The sequence below is a fragment of the Diceros bicornis genome, chromosome 22 (assembly GCF_020826845.1).
Source record: "Diceros bicornis minor isolate mBicDic1 chromosome 22, mDicBic1.mat.cur, whole genome shotgun sequence".
Lineage (NCBI taxonomy): Eukaryota > Metazoa > Chordata > Mammalia > Perissodactyla > Rhinocerotidae > Diceros > Diceros bicornis.
The window spans coordinates 20,664,227-20,684,104 of NC_080761.1; the positions used below are offsets into that span (position 1 = coordinate 20,664,227).

Sequence of the window (19,878 nt, forward strand, 5' to 3'; positions counted from 1 at the left end):
TTGTATTAGAATCTAGGGGGCTGGCCCATGAGCCAGATCTGTCCTGCCTCCTATTTTTGTAAATAAAATTGTATTGGAAAGCCACACCCATTAATACATCTATTGTCTGTACTTTCTTTCATGCAGAGTCGAGTAAATTACAACAGAAACCATCTGGCCTAGAAAGTGGAAAATATTATCTGTTTCTTTACAGAAAAAGTTTGCCAACTTCTGTCTTAGATGAATAAAAGGCTTAGATGAATAAAAGAATTAAGTGCCTGTGAGGGTGACTGTTCATTTAGAGAACCAAAACAGCCGATTCTTGAACCCATGTGGGAATTCTCTTATGCAGAGGAGGGCAGGGAGAATAAATAGAATTAAGAGCCAGTGTTTTGGAGTCAGACTGGCCTGAAATGAAATTCTGGTCTTGCACTTAATAGATCTGTGATCATAAGCAAGCTTCTTTCTCTCTGTAAAATGGGGAACTGAAGGAGAATGGAAAGAGAAAGTAAGGCTGCTGAATCCCATTTGGATGAACTCTTCAATAAGCCTTAGTTTCCCTACTACCTACATGCCAAATTTGGGGGAGCTAGTAATTTTCACTGGAAAAAAAAATTGTTGTTCTTAAGTCTTAATAATCAGAATTAAGAGCATCCAAGGTTTTCTGTCTTGTCCCTACCGTAACTTTTGCTAAAGCTTCAATGCAATAAAGTATTGTACTTAAAATTGTCCTTTTTGAATGTTCCCAGCTTGAAACATTAATTTTAAGAACTTGAGTGACTTAGGAGTCCTGTTTAAATTCACTCTTCGCACAGTTGCCTGTATCAATGATTGATAAACAACGCCAACTTCCAAAACCAGCAGTTACTTTTATTTTAAATGTTTTAACAGACGACATTGCCATATTGCTATTGTGGTGACTGTGTGTGACAGTGCACTCTGAGTTCCCTAAAAATCCTGCTGACTTTTCTGTCCCCATATATGAAATAAAGATGCTAGAGCTTCTGAAATCACGGTAGGTCTACTTACACAGCACTGAGAAATACACTTGATTAATATGACTTTTTAAAGGTAACTTAGAGCCGGGTCTAAATAGAAGGGTTTTCTTCTGCAAACAGCTCTCTGCTTTTCTGGGACATGGACTAATTCGCTGAAAGCATTATCTTGGAGACACCTGGTCAAGGTCCTCCCCTCAGCAGCTTCTACTGAGATCAAGTGCTCTTTGAGACTCTTGCAATCTTCAAAGTCTCTGATTCCAAGTCTGTCAGAGAATGGAAAGTTTCACAGTAGCATAAAAAGCATGAAAAGCCAAAAAAATAATAACTGGCTTTAGTGGCCAGAGCAGCTGTGCTGCGGAGCCTTATCGCAGGTTTCGGCTTTGTCAATTAATTCGTCTGCAAATAGTGCCTCGTCTCCAGATGCAGCTTCGATGCTGAAGCACTGGTTTCTTAGGGATTTAAGTTTAAAGTCAAGGGCTTCCTGCCCTAGGTGTTACAAATAAGTAGTGTCGTTTTCTTTTTGCTCTGAGTTTGTTCATCCAATCATATCCCGGTATGCAAATAAACCCTAGCCCGTGCAGATAAAAAGGAAAAATAAAGCCAAGTGCTCTATCAGAACCAAATCGTCGAGCCTGTCACCTGTGTTCTCGGAGCCGAATCAGAAATGTCGTCAGGCACGCCAGACTTACCTGTCCCACTCACCAATGTGAAGTTTCAGTATACGAAGGTCAGTACAATTTATATTTGCTGCTTTGCCTCAGGTTTATAAAAACTACATTTGTTTAAAGTATAAAAGGTCAATTTAAGGAAACTTGTGTAAAGAGCCCTTTGCAAATACAAAAATAAAAAGCTTGCAAAATGCAGGTCTGGGTTTAGTGTCTTGATCAAATAATGAATTCTTAATCATATCAGGTAACTTTTCATAAAATTCTATCTTCGAATGTTTCTAAGTGAAAGGAATTCTCCTCTGCATGAACGGCTCTTGCCCAGGATTCAGGGGACTGGTACTAAGTAGTTCTAGTAATTTCAGCCTAACCCAGCTCTATAATAAAAGAGGCAAATACTAACCAGAGAAACTTACTGGAAAAGTCAAACAACTGGGAAATGATTTAAAATATATATATTAAAAAAAAGGGAGAAACAGAGCATGCTGAAGTAACATGATTTTTCTGTATGTTCAATGAGTGTCAAAATGGAAGGACAAACATCTGATAATTAGATGAAAGCTCCTGTTTCAAAAACTTCGAATGGACTTGCATTATTTATCCTATTTGGGGAAAGCCAGCATTCTTAATTATTGCTTCAGCCACGTTTGTTGCCATTGCATGATAATTGTTAGCTGATAAATATTTAGAGAAACATGAACAGGAGCCAGATCCAGACTTAAAAATCCACAGCTAAGAATGAGGCAATGGATCCTGCTTGAGTCATTCAAGAGCGTCTCTGAACTTCACCTGTTTCTCAGTTACATGCCTGCTTTCCTGTCAAACAAAAAATGAAACAAACAAAACCAGTCTAACCCCAATCACTTAAGGTTAGCTTTATGGTGCGATGCAGACAGTAAGGTAAAAAAGGAGCTATTCCGACTTGTGGAGAACCATTTTACTTTCTGAATTAACCAATGAAAAACCAAGAGCATTATGAGTGAATGGTAAAGCAAAAGCCTCACTATTATCTGTTTCCTTACGTGTATCCATGGATGGTTTTGAAATCCTAAATTCTGTTATATTTTTATTTTCATAAGCACAACAAATGAGGAAGTTCTTCAGCTGACTTCAGACGCCAGTCTTCCCAACTTTCTTATTCCAGTGTGTCATTCACAAGAAATTTCAACCCAAAGCAGGCACACTTAAAAATGCATTTCACAAAGATTAAAATTGCTGGCGATGATTGAATGATCACATTACTATTATTACAAAAAGTCTTTTTTTCTATGATACTACTTGGGAAGGTATTGGTAGTCTGAATGTTACTTTCTAAAAAAATGCAGCTTTGCAGAAGTTTGCAGTTTCCCTTGTATGTGTATCTCAAGGAAGCTCTAATGTAAAATATTCTTTCTGCTGAATTGTTTCATTTAGTAGTTATTAATTCAGCATGTAAGAAACAGTACTGGACAAATGAGATGGTCCTTACAATCTAACATACAAACACAGATCTAGTGGTCCTTTAACACAGAGAGATGTTTTTAAGATTGAAATCTCCTGTTCACTTCAAAGTCGTTGCACAAGAATACCTCTCTAACGAAAATCACTGTCTGAACTGTTCAAAAGAAGGCAATGTTCAAAAAGCAGACATTTGCTCTTGCATTTAAGAACTTCTCTGGGTAAAAATACCCAACACAAGTCAGTGAATTTTGATGGCTCACTCATCTCTATAAATCTGTTTTGCTTAGATAGCATTTTATTGTCTGATTTAGTGGTTACAGCATTTTCACACTTGGGAGGACACCAGTTATGTATGTAATTAAATCTAAATGGGTGAGCTTTGTCAAAGGGCTTTGCATTTTTTTTTTTTTTTTTTTTTACTGTGCCCCACTGAAAAATTGTATTGGATTTGCACTTGCAAGAGGAGTTGGAAAAATGATGGTGATGAACTAAGTTTCCTGGTTGCAAACCAAGTAAGCGAGGATTTTACAGTGTCTGAGGAATTACCTTCTGTGGTCAGCCCCTAAACTCCTGTATTCTTTTTCTCTTACTATTTTAATGTTTTTCTTTATTATCACTAGAAGTAGATTGGTTGTTGGGGCAAGGTGGAAGAAAGAGACAAGCAAGGTTGAGTAACAAAAATTATTGCAACTATGGAAGAACTACATACTTTCAAGCTTGTGATTGCTTCTCACTCAAACAAAAGAAGTCATTGATGCATATCTTTTATGACTTACTCTCTGGTACAGGCTGATGATTTTTTTGTTGGGATGGATAAAACAGAGATCAGAGTTTAAGAAAGTTTTTAGAATTTAAAACCTCAATAGCACCGTTATAAAGCCACATCAACTCGGATTCCATCTCTATCCTCGTTTTTCCCCTTTCCAATTCTAAATGAATCCTACATCTGCCAATTTATCTGTTTTATTGAGCCTTCACATGAAGCGCTTGGAAAGTTATGTGATCATTGGGCAAACTACATTACCTCTCTCTCCCTTGGTTTTCTTATGTGTGAAATGGGAAGAATAAAGGTACCAATTTCCCAAGGGAGATGAGAGCATCAAATGAGCTTATTGCACATAAAGCACTTGAAATAGTGCCTGGCACAAGGAAGTGATTGATTAATATTAGCTATCCCAGTCCTATTTATTTTTCTGAATTCTTTCCAGTTTTCCAGAATCTTCTTCTATTCAACCTTTCCTAAACCTGGTTCCCACAATTGTTCCTCTCATCTCATTCTTTTCTCCTAGTTTTTCTGTCACTCTTTCTTGCACAGTCATGCCCCACCTGATGAGGATTGCATTGGAACGAAGCTCCAAGAGTTTATCCATGGGTTCAGGGTTCAAGAACTTTCTCTTATGGGATTTGGTAACTTTGTTTTCCATTGTCCCTTCACAACATTATTTTTAACCTTACAAAAAAAGAGAAGAAATAGGAAATTCAAGAAGACAAGCTTTCTCAGACAGGATTCAAACCCCCATGTTTAACTTGACTCCTAAACTTAACTCATTGAACAATAATGTTCATGCTGGAAAAGATCTTCATCAGCTAATGACATTTCACACGCACACGTACAACAGGCAAACACACACGGGAAATACTTATAGCTAAAGTTCATTGTGTTTACTCTGTGCCAATGACTGTGTAAGTTCTTTATGGTGATTTGATTTACACCTCACAGTAGCCCTATGACGAGGCTACTATTCCTGCTTCATAGATGAAGAGTCTGAGGGACAGAGGGGCTAAGTTACTTGCTTTCAGTTACACAGCTAGTCAACTTCGAATGCTGAAAGTCTGAGCCCTCACACCAACAAGGGACTTGTCTAAGATCAATATCACTGCTTTGGGACACCGAGTTGCTGGAATCCTGTTCTTGTCCTTTATTCTGACTTTCATTTGTCCATTCCTGATTACTGGAGGGGACATGACCATGATACTTTCCAGCTCCTGCTCAGCTGTTCCCAGGCCAACAGGAGGAAGTTGGTCGCCAACGTAGAAAAAGAGGAGAACCATGAGGAAGGTGGGAAGCAAACAGACTTCCTGCTTTGATTGAAAAGTTGGGGTTTTGGCTGGGAGAGGCTGTGATGCAGAGGACTTTGACATAAGGGTGCAATTTCTATATGAACTACATTTCTTCAGTTCCTATGGAATAAATTTTGGTTGGAGTAGATTACTTTCCTAAGTTTCTGGTATTATTGCTTAACCCATCTGGGTTAAAGATATATTTTTGATAGAGAAGAGTTATGAATCATTGAATACTATGTGCTAGGAACCATCATCTCCTTGTAAATTCTCACAACAAACAAATTCAGGCCACATGCATTTCCAAATACCCCATCCTCGTCACTCATTTCTCCGATGTTTCCTTCCCTTTTTTTAACAAGTCATTAAACGACTACTCTGTGCTAGGTCGTATGATGTAAGAAGGCTAAATGATTCTTGCCTCATGGACTTATCTTCCTGGAGAATGTGCGAGGTGAGGTGGGGAAGAAAATAAGCAAGTAAGTGAATACATTAACCACAAATTATGATAAATGCTGAAATAAAGATGACTGAAAGCTGGGAGAGTGTGAGGGGAAGAGTTTACTTTTGATAAGGTGTTAGGGAATGTCCCTTTAAGGAAGGGACATTTCAGGTGACCCTGAGGGATGCAGAGCATAAGGTGGCCATGGAGAGTGGGAAAAGAACAATGATCCAGAGGTAACAGCACGTGCAAAGAGGTCTGCAGACAAGATCTTGGTATGTTCAAAGAACTATCAAAAGGCTAACATGGCCGAAGTAACGTGAGGGAGGGAGAGAATGGATGAGATGAGCCTGGAGACAGAGGCTGCGGCCAGATTGCCTGGTGGATTTTATTGGAGGGGAACCACTGAGGGGTGTTTAAAACAGGACAGGACTTATGTTCAAGACAAAGTTGATTGTGCTGTGGCACTGCTTTCATTGGGGAAACCTTTGTAACTCCCTTTGGACTGAAGTGATATTTTGTTTGCTTCTGGCTTGGAAGCAATCGAACAAATAGCTGGATGGCTGCAAGGTGCAGTGGCTTAACAAGATAAACCCAGCTTCGATTTTCAGCTCTTCTGCTTCTTTAATGACATGACTTTGGCCAAGCTTCTGAGTTTCAGTTCCCCTGTCTGTAAATTGGGAATAATAATGACTACCTTAGATAGTGGCTGTGAGAACTAAGCGAGGTAATTTGTGGAAAGTGCCCAGCACTTATTAGCTACTTGAGCTAGGCTCTCTTTAACCCTCTCCTTCCCAAGATGACTCCTAAATTCTAAAATTATTCAGTTTCCAATATAAGAGGGACGAATATTTGCATTGCTTATCATAGTTCAAAACTGCTTTTGTCTATTAATCTCATTCGAGGTTCATAATTAACCACTGGGAAGGAGCTAGGGAAGATGCTACCAGCGTCCCATTTTAAAATTGAGGAATCTGAGCTCAGAGAGCTTAAGTGATTTGCTCAAGGTCACACAGCTCTTAAAAGGCAAAGACAGAACGAACTGGATTCTGAATCTTCTCGTGTCAGATCTGATACTTTTCCGCAGTTCTGTTTTTTTCCCCTAAACACTAAAAACAGTAGTACTCAAATCTCACTGGGTTGTCTCTAACAAGTGCTTTCACGCCTATTAATTTGTATCCTTCCTTCCTTACTCTGACTAAGAGAATGGAAACGTGGATGATGAAAGAAGAGGGATGATTTGGGCACTAGATCCCTAGCAGGTGGACCAATAGAGAGAAGATATTCTAGAATAGGACTTCTAGAATTTGAATGTACAAATGAATCACTTAGGTATCTTGCTGAAATGCAGAATCTGATTCTGTAGGTCTGAGGTGAGGTATGAGATTCTGCATTTCAAAGGACTTCCAGTCTTTGCTGATACTACTCAAAGCATGGTCTGTTCACCAGTAGCAATGGTCTAAAAGTTTTGGGTCAACCTTACAACTATCTATAGGAACCACCATCTAGTTACTTAGGAACCTGACTTCCTTTTCCTCCCAGAAACTCATTCACACTCAGCCAGGTCAGTACCACTTACCTTCCTTTCCAGATAGTGCCTAAGTCCAACGGGAACCAGATCATGGCCACAGACCAGTGATGCAACCAACCATTAATTTTGCTCCTGGGAGATAACCATTCATTACGAATGTAATATTTTAGCTCATCTCTAAGGACTGCTGTCTTGGCAAATTGTTTTGTTCTCTGACACCTGCCTGATTCAAGACATCTACTCAGAAAAATCCTAAAGTAAATAGCACATACCCTTAGAGAGGGTTATACCCCCTCTTCATAAGGACTCAGTACTACAAGTGTTCACATGATTTCTTTAAACTGGACTTCACCTAATGAATTTATCATTAACTACTTGCCAGAGTGAGGGGCCTAGATGAGAAAAACTCTTAAAGAGTATGAGAAACAACTTATTTGAAGAGCAACACAACGTTAAGGAAATGCCTCTGAAGTGGCATGGGTAATCTATGGGATGATACAATACAGAGCAGCATAAAAGAAATCTGATGGGAATACAGGCATTGATAAAATGGCGATACACTTGTCTCCAAATAGCAATGATCTGACTGGGAGTGGGTTGCGTTTTCAGGATGCTATTATAATTGTGGCCGGATACATTACACATTTACCAGATGTCAGTGGCATCATAGACAGAGCCAAGTTCAAAAGAATGTAAGCAATAATTGCTTCATAATTAAATATTTATTTAAAATCCACTACTAATAAACAAATTAGAGAAATAAATATTTGCAGAAACCTGGGTTTCATCACACTGATATATTTGAGTGTGTGTGTGTGTGTGTGTGTGTGTGTGTGTATCAAAAGCTCCCACAAACAGAGGCATTGATCACAAGGGATGTAAAGTATTGCTAAATATTTGGTTTTCTAATATTATAATGTCTCTACCTGATGCCTTTATTGGAATGTAGAAATTGTTAATGGAAATTTGTCTGCTGGGAATCTGCATAAATATCACAAATCTTAAAACTTCCTAAACAGCCACCTCTCCCTCCCTAGGTCCCTTATCTGACTCTTTTCGCTGCTCGCCCAATACTTTTTTAGACGTCAAAAGAATACAAATAACAAACAATTGAATTATGCTCTACATTTGGCACTTTCTTTAGAAGGCAGAGGGCTTACATGCAAGCAATTGTATTGTTGGGTCTTGATATTGTTCAGTATCACATATGTACAGAAATTTGCAGTGCTTCCACATCTTACCTCTGAGTAAGGGTAAGGTACCTTAGAGACAGGGTATATGTGATGCACAGAACTTGTTGACAGGTATTTTTGTCACCTTGTGGGACACAGTGAAGGTGTGGCTCAAAACAGAAATGCTTTAGCATCTTCTCTTTTTTTCCTGACCGAGCTGAAAAGGCTGAAGGGGATTTTCAAAAACCAAGAAAAAAGAATATTCGCTTATGTTCCTGAAGTCAGACTATAATACAAAACAGAAACGAAAGGAAAATTTTATTTCTCCTACGTTTGTTTTGGTCGGTCTCTCATTTTGTTTTCATTCTTTTGACTGCAGTTAAATATTTCCCTCCCATCTGTTATTTCCTTCCTAATTTCCTTTTAGACTTTTTTTACTCTGAGTCTCAATGTTTCGCTTTGCTGCCTCAGAGTTTGGGTTGAAAGTAGTTGCCAGAGATCCAGCTTTGATTCTTTTCAATGTTTAACACTCCCACCTGACTTTGGTTCAGTCTTTGATTATTCATCCCCCGTCTCATTCTTTCCCCCCACCTCCGCCTCCATGGTCTTCGGTACTTTTCACGTTCCTAACGCTGAGAAAAGGTTTACACCTTTACAACGCCTATCACTTCCTAGACATTAACAACAACTCGCATCACTCCACATGGTCTCACCCAGGCTCTCGGGTTTGGGTTTGGAAATTCACACGGTGACATAAAATGGAGACTTTCATCACCCTTCCTCACCCTTGGCATATCTTAAAAGAAATCCTTTGTGCATTGAAAATGCGATCTGTTAAAATCTCTCTGCCACCGAGAAAGCACTGGCTTCCCTTACAGGACCTAGAGCCACCGGCCTGGTTGCAGCTCTGCGGAGATAGTGTGAATTTAGGGCACCCTGAGTGTCTGTTGGAGGGAGTCAGGAGCTCTCCCCTGGAGGCCAACAGGTTCCAAGATCTATCAACTGATAAGGCTAATAGGTTTTATTTTACCTATTAGTCAAATCCAGCTTGATCCAAGCCAGAAATATTTTGAGGAAAGTGTTTATTTATTTAGAATTGTGGCTTTATAACAAGCACATTAGACTTTTGCTCTGGAAAGGCTTCACCTCCACACACCAAATTGTGACTTATTCTTGGACACTAAACCACATTCAGGAAATGGCCACTTTTTTTTTCTTTTATCAAAGGTCATATGATGCATCCCTTAAAATCCAACGTTATCTAAAACTTAAAGAGTAAAAATCGATTTTTAAGTTGCCTCAACATTTCCATTGATTGTTTCCCCATATAAGAAGCACTTGAAGTCCAAGGATATGCATAGGCATCTATAATTTTCAATCAATATTGTGAACTTTAAGTTGAGGTCTACAGTACAAATATATTATTCAAAGGTGTCCTGAGTCCAAAATTCATAATTAGAATATACTCAATATAATAGTTAAATAGAAGCCAAGAATTTTTTTTTTTTTTTCACTTTTAGGACATAATCTCTTTTCCCCTAAACTTGCTAAAGTTTAATGAGGTTGTCACCATGATACATCATTTCAACAGGCCTAAAATAAGTTTTATAATTACTATAGTAAACATTCACTAGCCTATACTTCTCTGTATAACCATTTTGTATAACTACAGAAAGGATGATTGTTCAAAAACATTTGGCCACACAATTAGCTAAAGGCCATGTCAAATGTAAAGCCAATGAAATTAAAACAGAAGAAAAGATCATTAAGGTAGTTCCTACCAATAAACTCCTCATAGCTAACGAGAAGAAAAGCGTGGTGCGATCTTGGCCTTTACAGCAATCTCGATCATCTCATCATCTGTCCTGAGTTCTGTTTTTATGCTGGAAGGGCTCTGTTTAAGGGAGAATGTATTAATTCATGATTTTCAGACTGTACTGCTACGTCACTCTACTCCAAAGCCTTATGACCTCATGCCTGGGATGTTAAAATAGTCTCCAGGCTAATCCCCCGGACTTTGGATGCTCTGCTTTTTAAGTCCATTTTGGGTACGTTAAAATCAATATTCCTAAAAATATCCATTTGATCCTCTCACTCCCTTGTTATATTCAGAATACAGCCCAAGCTTCTCACTCTGGGGATCAAGATGCACCACAAATTGGCTTCATTTTCATTATCGGAAAGAATCTTGTTTCCACTGGAACTCTCTTTTGGGGCTGACCTCTTTACTGTGTTACAAATATCCCAACAGTTGTTTTGCGTGTTGTTTTCCTTTTTCCCCCCAATCCAATCCTATCCTTCGAGGAAGCATTCTTCCAGCCCACATTCCTCTCTTCCATGAGTTCTGTTCTGCCATTTATTGACTAAAGCACTGCTTTGGTCATTTTGCAATACAAGCTTCAGTTCTTTACTGGCTGATATTGCTATAAATACACTCTCTTCTTAGATGATAAGCAACTTGAGAGCAGGGGTCGTGACTCACTCATCTCATATTTTCCCACAGAACCTTCCAGATGTCTCAGGTATATTTACTCGTTATTTGATGGACACGTTTTCTGATAAAAGAAACATAACCATTTGGGATTATGAAAATGTAAGCACAAATTCAAACAAAAGTTGGGTTCACAGTGTTCTCCTATATTATAGGTTAAACGTGAACAATGCAGTGCCATTGCTGGTGGTTTAGGACCATCTACAACTGATCTCTTCTGTTGCCTGAAGGCTGCGAGATAAACTTGTGTTCCTACTTTAGGTTAATGCTCCTTTACAAAATATTCACTGACTTTAATCTGAAGAGGGAGTTTTATGTGCAGCTTAGATGCAAGAGTCTGATAATGAAACCAGATGGTACATACGTATTGTAATGGTTCTTTCACCAAAACAGATTATATAAAGAGACTAAAATAAGCTATAATATATTCAAAGTATATTATTGAGAAGTTGAAACCACAAATTATCACAGACCTAAAGGTAAGAGGACTTAGGTAGGAGTTGGGAAGTTTCACCATAGGCCTAACAAAATGTAATATGTACTATATCTTGTTTTTATTAGATTTGGGTTGAAATTTTACAGTGGAAGGGTGGAATTCTGGGTATATCTCTGGCAGAGTGCTCTCCTAGTTTAGAGATATAAAGTCTGAGGAGGTAATACTATCTTTAAGGCAGAGAAAAGGGAGAATTAGAAATTTGTAAGTGAATCTGAGGCTTGTTTTGCAAGGCTGGCTAACGAATCTAGGGCTAAGGGCTGTGATGTCTTCAGTTTTCTGTTTGGAATTCGGTGAGCTGATACGTTGATTTCTAACTTTAATACAAAGCAGAACATAAGTAATTTAATAGTAGTAAAATGCTATGTTAAAAAAGAGAAAAAAGGAGGTTAAATCCAATTAGACCAACAAGTGAAATCTTCATGAGCAGATGACTTTTTTTTTTTCTGAGGAGGATCAGCCCTGAACTAACATCCAATGCCAATCCTCCTCTTTTTGCTGAGGAAGATTGGCCCTGGGCTAACATCCGTGCCCATCTTCCTCCATTTTATATGGGACACAGCCACAGCATGGCTTGACAAGCGGTGCCTCGGTGTGCACCCGGGATCTGAACCTGCGAACCACAGGCCGCGGCAGCGGCGGAACACGTGCACCTAACCGCTGTGCCACCTGGCTGGCCCCAGCAGATGAGATTTTAAGTGAAAGTTTGAAGTATGAGTAGAAGAAAACAGTGAAACTCCAGTCTGAAGCGAACAGCGTGAATATAAGTGTGGAGCAAAGAAGGGCATGGTGCTTGAGACAGTAGAAAGGGGCTGAAACAAAGGGTAATCTGAGGGAATAATAGAATAAAAAGTTGGAAACACACATTAGGGCCGGATCTTAAGCCGCTTTAATGACATGCTAAGGAGTTTGACAATGGAGAACCACCTAAGCGTTCTGAGGAAGGGACAAAATCTGAAGTGGGTTGACTGAGGAAGATTATGATAAAAGGGTGAATATTGAATTTCGATTAGGCAGAAGTGGGAGGCAGGAGGAACAGGGTGAGGGTTTTTATGATAGTGTAGAACAAAGTGATTCAAAAGGATGAGTCGGGATTGTGTGTGTCATTAATAGGAGAGGGAAAGTGTGTGTGTGTGTGTGTGTATGTGTTTGTGAGAGAGAGAGAGAAAGAGAAAGGGAGAGAGAGAGAAAGGGAGAGAGAGAGAGAAAGGGAAAGAGAAAGGGAGAGAGAACGTGCAGGAGCAAGCCTTAGAACTTTAGTTTGAGGTAAGAGCAGCATAAAGCTAGAGATGACAGTGAGCTGAATTTGGAACACGTTGATTAAGGTGTTTCCCAGCCATCCCTTGGGAAGAAAAATACAGAGAGGTAAGGGCCAGAGCCGCATAAAAGGAAGTACTCTGTAAGAGTAATTACAGGACTCTATAAAATGTGTTTCTGACAGCTACATTGCTGATTAACGGTAAGGGACGTTGGGCAAGTTAGTATTTTAATCTGAATTTATCTTCTTTGAGTTGAACTAAGATGCCAACGTTTTTTTCATGAAGGGTAATAGAATTTTATGGTCTTCATCTGTGTTCTATTACCCTATCAGAGAAACAAGGATTTTCTTGAAACGTCTGTCTCCTACCCCCATATATGTGTCTTTGGACGTCTAGTCTCTTCATCTGAACTGCTTTGCATCCTGCCCCCTTAACTTCGTGCTCACATCTTTTTCTTGTCAGTTCCAGGCTAGCGCTACAGTTCTGAACTCCCCTGAGTACATAGGTTGATGCTATTTTGTCACGTGAATAATTAATTGTATTGGCTTGAACAGGCAAATAAGGAGGCTTATCCTTCCCTTTGTTTTTTAGCAAATCACAAATATCATAGTGTACCCATGTGCAGAACATTATAGTCTTACCCATGTGTAGCTACTGGATTATACGTTCTTTGATTCAATTTTAAGTTTTTCAGAATTCTTTACTGAGGTTAAAATCACTTGAGGACTGGGATTGTGTTGAATGCTGACGATAAACCAGGAAAGCAGACAAACACGGTCCTTGACTTTATCCCTTAGGAGGGAAGGCAGATGTTTAAAAACGACTTTTTTAAAAAGTGACAAATTTTACAATAGAGATATAGGAGACCAGGAGACTATTTTTGAAAACAAGCCATCTGTCTAAATAATCTTATAAATCACAGAATGTAGAATTAATTATACTTGAGCATTTAGAGATACATGGTAGTATACATTCTATTAATTTGATAGAATTTTAAGCTGTATTGTGGACACTGCCCAAAGAATAGCTAAGTTAGTGAAAACTCATAGGTTAATTTAAAAGACTGCTTTTATTTCAAATATACACAATAAAAGTAATTAAACTAGCAGTGTATAATCTTGATAGCTGTCACCCTCACTAAGGGAATTTTTAATAGCTAGGTAATTTGTATTTAGTATAGCAATAGATTTAAACCTTGGGGATAGTGCTTCAATACGTTTGCCCTCAAGGTTTCACTATTAATAACTTATCTGTAAATATCAAGTAAGGGGAGGTATCTGAATTAAGATATATGTTATAAATCTAGTGCATATGTCATCCTTCATTGAAAACTACATGTGTCAACTACCTGCGAATCAAAATTTAATAAACTAGTTCATGTTGTAATACTAAATCTAACAGAAAGTTGCAATATGTAACATTTAATATTATACTTACGACTATTTTTGTATTTCAATAATAAGAAAAAGAAGAATTAACAGGAAATAATGGAATGAGGAGAGAGAAGAAATTCTAGCTTTTCACAGACACAAAACATAACTTTATTCATCACAAAAGGAACACTTCTTAATTTGGCTTCATCAAATATTTTTACTCTAGTGAAAGGTGAATGAAATAGCAAAGATCTATTCAGCTCCATAATGAAATGCAAATTCAGGACTGCAAGAGTTGAAACTCAGACTTTTTAATGACTTACTAACACTCTTTAACATTTCTCTTCTTCTATTGTGTACACAGAGCAAAATTCCATATTTTCTAGACCCCTCAGTTTCTTTAGATGCATGTCTCTTCTCACTAGGAAATCCAGTACTCGATTCCATCTGTGGACAAATAAATTAAGTAATCTTTTACAAAGAAGAATGAAACTCTTATGCCTTTAAAAAGTTAATGAAAAAATATCACTAGCCAATTTTTTCTAAGCAAACTTCTTTTAAAATTCTCCCTCAAGCTACCTTTAAAAAAGTAAAATAAAGGATCAGAAAATAGTTACTTATGATACCAAATCTCCAGGAGCCCAAAATGAGAATGTTCAGAATCTAAAGTGGAAAATAGGGATAATGATTCATAAAGATCAAGCCCACCAAACTCTCCACTCTTGCCTCAAATTTCTGGTTATTTCAGATAAAAGTATCTTTTCCTAGATTGTTTCCTCCAGTCCGTATTTTCTGGTGTTTAGATGACCTCATACCTTAGTGAAATTTAAAAGTATTACTTTATTTTAGTGTTTGCCTGCACGCATGTGTGTACGTCTGTGTAAAATGTCTCAAACAGCCAAAAAATCTTGGGGAGGGGATGTATATGAGGGAGGATTGACCTCACTTAGGCATTCGGTAGTGCTTTAGTGTAAGTTTATAAAAAATTTCCAAAGTTTGCGGGCCCAGCCTGGTGGCATAATGGTTAAATTCGTGCACTCCGCTTCAGTGGCCTGGGGTTCACAGGTTCAGATCCCAGGTGTGGACCTATGCACCACTTATCAAGCCATGCTGTGGCAGCTGTCCCACATATAAAGTAGAGGAAGATGGGCACAGATGTTAGCCCAGGGCCAATCTTCCTCAGCAAAAAGAGGAGGATTGGCAATAGATGTTAGCTCAGGGCTAATCTTCTTCACCAAAAAAAAAAAAAAAAAATTTCAAAATTTGCTTTATATTTAAATGCCTTTTTATCTACTTTCTCTCCATCTCTGTAGATCTTCATAAACAATGAATGGCATAAGTCGGTGAGTGGCAAGAAATTTCCTGTCTTGAATCCTGCAACTGAGGAGGTAATCTGTGAGGTAGAAGAAGGTGATAAGGTGAGTTTTCTAACACTAGTGCTATTTTATGCCAGTTTCTTTTTTTCTCACCATTCTGAGCTCCCAAACCACATTCCAAATTCAAATAGACATGTCATGAACATATGGTTTCCAGGGCCGTTTGGGGATATTTTCTTGGTACATAAAGAGCACTCAGTAGTCATATAATGATGATGAACCTATGCTTCTGGGTGTTGTGGTAACTTTTTTCATACTATTTTTCCTTGCTTGTTTTTCAATTGAAATAGTGTCTAGATTTATTGTACAAACAGACCACATATGAAGTGATTGGTCCTAGATTTAAAAAGCAGAGAAATCCATTATTCCTATTAAATTATTCTTTCTAAGCTGCAAAATGAAACTAGTAGAAAACTTAATATAAGCCTTTTAGAACAATATGGTGCCAAGTTATTTCATTAAAAACCATTGAATTAATATTAAGCGGTACCTTTAAAAATTGAATTTTAAAATGACTTGAATCACAAATTAAAAGTGTTGTTTCTCTCTAGCTAGTAATACTAACAACAAAACAAAAACTTTTATTTAGTGATCATTTTTTAAAAATTCTAAATGTTGTTTTAATTTAATACTCAAAGCAATCCTATGGGGAAGGTATTATTTTTAGCCACTTTTACAAATGATGATGAAATAGCAGAATAGAAAGGTTGAGTAATTTACTCAAGGTGACATTGCAAATAAGTAATGAAATCAACATTCAAATGCTGTCCTCTGACCCCAGAGCCTGTGACTAGCAGGGCTGCTGTCTCGCCTTGTCATTGTTACATAAGTAAGACAGAGTAATATTAAATAGCCCAGGAAGTGAGGAGAGTAAAAACCTTCAGAATTTTTATCTGAACACATGCCTTGAAAACTGTATGTGTTTCTCAGCCTAATGTGAAATGATTTTTCTGGTCTTTAGTTGGCCAGATGTTATCAAGCTTTAAATCTCTATCATATAAGATATTAAGAGGTAAATTTTTCGGCTGTGTGAAAAGAGTACTGGGAGATGAAGTCAGCAAAACCCAAGGATAATACCATTTGTTTGGATAATACCCAACATACCATTCGTATGTTTCAGTTCATTGCAGCAATCCCATATCCCTGTCCAGTCTCCATTCTTTCCTTACTCTCTCCCCAATCAATGAGATCACTAATCGCAAGGTGTTATGCCTTCAGACCTATTCCAAAATAGCAATAGACCTGAGGGGCTCTTTGGGGTTTAGGAAAGTCCCTGGATTCGGGTTGCAGTATTATCTTAAGAAATAAGACTCATGCCTCAAGGGGCAAGGGTGCAGAGTTTAGCCAGAGAGGTCAACAGCTTAAGAAGTAGAAGCAGAATAGAATGGAGACACATGTCACCTGCTTTCAGATTTCAGTTTCTGTATATTCCAGCCTTCATCGGTGCATAAATTCTTCAAGGGCTTCTTACCACCTCTGGGAAAAAAAATTCTTGTTTCTGGCCTTGGTCCCAGGCTACTCCATCAATGTAAGAGTCCCAACGAACATCATCATGCCCAGGATCATGCCCCAAACACTGTATGCTGGTCACTGCCTCCATGCCATGGCCTTGCTGCAGTCCTCGGGACCTGGTTCGAATCATCATCTATAGTCAGAGCACAGAGGGTCCACTTTGTCTTTACCCTCTTTGAGCTTCTCTTCCTTTTTGTGTAAAATGGAGAGATTGGAAAATCTTGGGGGAGATTAAATAAGAAAATATATGAAGTGTTTTAGTAGTGCATTAGAGGCACGTAATGAAGCCTCAGTTGTTACAGGGTTATGCACTTCTTTAAAGCTTTCTCTAACCTCCCCAGGTAGAATTGCTCTCTTCTGTGTCATAGAATATTTGATTTGCCTATGTTATAACCCTTGTGTTATATAGCTATTGGTTAATTTGTCTGAGATAACTTGCTTCTTGTATAGATCAACACTACACCTTTATACCCTCGGTATCTAACACACTATAGCTAATAGATAAATGAAACACTCTTCTCCATCCAGCTTTTAGTTCCCATATACCCCACATACTTCACCTTAGGAATCTGGTACTAAACTGACTTGTTGACTAAGGCAATGATTCTTGAAATTTTGTGTGTATCAGAACTTGCTGAAAGGCTTGTTCAAACACAGATTGTTGGGCCCCACCCACGCCTAGAGTTTGTTTCAATAACTCTAGAGCAGAGCCTGAGAATTTGCATTTCTGAGAAAATCTCAGCTGATGCTGATGTTGTTGGTTGGAGTGGGATGGGGGAATACACTTTGAGAACCGCTGAACTAAGGTATTAAATCATAAGTTGTATCTCCTCTCAGATGTTAGCATTTAATAGTGAGCATGGACTTCAACAAGTAGGAAAGTTGATGACTGGAAACAATGCTGTGATCTTCACTCTGCAACTCTATGAAATGGTGCAAGATCAGACTTGGGCAGAGAAATAGTATTTCCAGCAACATGTTCTAGAAGACCCAAAAGCCTGTGTCCTATGATCCATTCCCAGAAATAAGAGAAAAATTTGTTTTCACATTCAACAAAGAGGAATAGTTTTTATGAGAGACTTCTAGAGATCTACAAGACTACGGTACCTCAAATGTCCTTTTAGTTGCTTGAGTGGCTCCAGCAACTGTGGGGAGGTAGGAATAGCAATCAAGAGCAAGGTGAGGACACAGGTCACCCCCTGACAGCTGCCTACTCTTTCTCTCCAGAGGTACAAATGCCACTCAGGAGGGAGACTGCAGAGCTGTTTGCAGTTTGCAATTAACAAAAGAAAAAGTCTTCTTGATATTTTAGCTCTGGGGCCTTGGACATCTCGCTTTGCCAGTGGCTTCTGGGATTAGTTTCATCAGTAAAACAAATCTGTGCCAGGAGTTACAGTTGAAATCTTTCAGGCAGTCTGAGGACTTTTCTTGGTATTGTCGGTCAGATTTACCTTCTTTCTAAAGTGTAGTGAGTGAGAGCTGATCATCATATTGGCAGCTTTAGAAATATTTGTCATTTATTTGCTCTGTGCTTATTGACAATTTCTCCTGCTCGTAGAAGAACAGAACTGTCTATGCAAATGTACATCAAGGACACTCATGGACATCCAGCAAAGCTTCAAATCAGGTCACCATGCTAATCAAGTTGGCTAGATCCTTGATCACTCAAGTTAAATTGTTTATGGTATAAACTGGTCACAGTAAGCAACTGTTTGCTTAACATCCAGTGCTATTGTCATCATATTCTTTTTTGGAAGGATCCACTAGCTTTTGTTTTTAAATAATGATTGCTCTTCTTACAATTTTGACTACAGATGTATAGTAACCTCTAACATTGCTTAGTGCAAGGTACAAATCGAGTAAATTACATAGACACTGTAAACCTAATATTCTGGAACTGACTCTTTAGATAATGAGCCAAGAGGTTTTAAGGATTTAATTTATAAGTAGAATGGAGCTAACAATGGGCTTTATACCGCCTTTCAAGGGTATTATAAAGAAAGGAGGAGGAGCAAGCACAAATGGAGGTTACAAAGCAAAGCACAGATGTGGGTGGGAACTGTTTTCTTTTCACTTCAGTGGCTCTTTTAGGCTATACTGACTAATCCTGAAAATGGCTTTTAATACTAGAGCATGACCTAACAAATAATTGGTGGGGATAAAAGTAAATGTCCATTAAAGTAAGTGCCTATGACAGGTGTAAAAGTAAAACTGGTCTGATAACTATTTTCTCCGAATCTGAATGAATTTAATATGGAAATGCACAGTCTAAGAGTGAGAGAAGGGTTCAATCCTCCTCACCTATACTTAAGAGGCATTCGATATTTCATAACCATTCAACTGTCTTCCTACATTCAGCTTGTGGCCGCTTCAAAAAAGGAACATTGAAAACATCATAAAGAGAAAGTGTTACTGATGGTAGCAAATTTGAGTTAGTGCACCAAATTCTTTTCTGGTTAATTAAAAAATTTTGTTCTTGGAAATACTAGTCCTGTAATAAAAACTCAAGAAATATTAGTTCTGGAATTAAAAAAAAAAATAAAACAAACTCTTACGCCTAATAGTTTTAATTAATGTAACAGTTCATTATATAATAGAATCAATTAAAATATGATTTATTATGTAAATATCAATATAAGCAAATTATTTCTATAAGGAGCAGCCTTATATATAGTCAATGTAACATGATGAGTAAGAGATAGGTAACAAAATTATTAAATGTTTATTAATTGCCTATTGTAGGCCCAGAACGGTAAGAAATATTACAGCTTATAATACAGAAAGCAGTCAATGTTCATTGCAAAGGAGATCATTATCAGGATAGTCTTGCAGACCTATGAAACCGGATTTTGGAGGCAGATGTGGGATCAAATTTTGCTTCTACTATCTGCTGAGTTTCATGTCCTATTAAACAAGGTCCGTGATGCTTAATCATAGTAGTAATTATGGAGTTATACAGGACTTAACATAGTGCCTGGGGCTTAGTAGGCTCTTAACTAGTAGCTATTATCAAGTTGGACTAGTTTGGCAAGGGTTTAGGTAGGTTGTGATATTTGAGCTGGGTCTTAAAGAATATGTAGGATTTT

The 19,878-nt window shown here is 38.1% G+C and overlaps 1 protein-coding gene across 1 annotated transcript in view; it reads left to right on the forward strand.

Annotated features, from left to right (window-relative positions):
• Positions 1-1,610: 1,610 nt before the first annotated feature.
• The window catches only part of ALDH1A1 (aldehyde dehydrogenase 1 family member A1), a 55,543-nt gene continuing 37,275 nt past the window's right edge, over positions 1,611-19,878 (forward strand). Inside the window, exons 1-2 of the mRNA XM_058565301.1 lie at positions 1,611-1,704; positions 15,218-15,322. Of these exons, the coding sequence (XP_058421284.1) occupies positions 1,642-1,704; positions 15,218-15,322 (168 nt within the window). The 5' untranslated portion in view covers positions 1,611-1,641. The remainder of the gene's footprint in view (positions 1,705-15,217; positions 15,323-19,878) is intronic.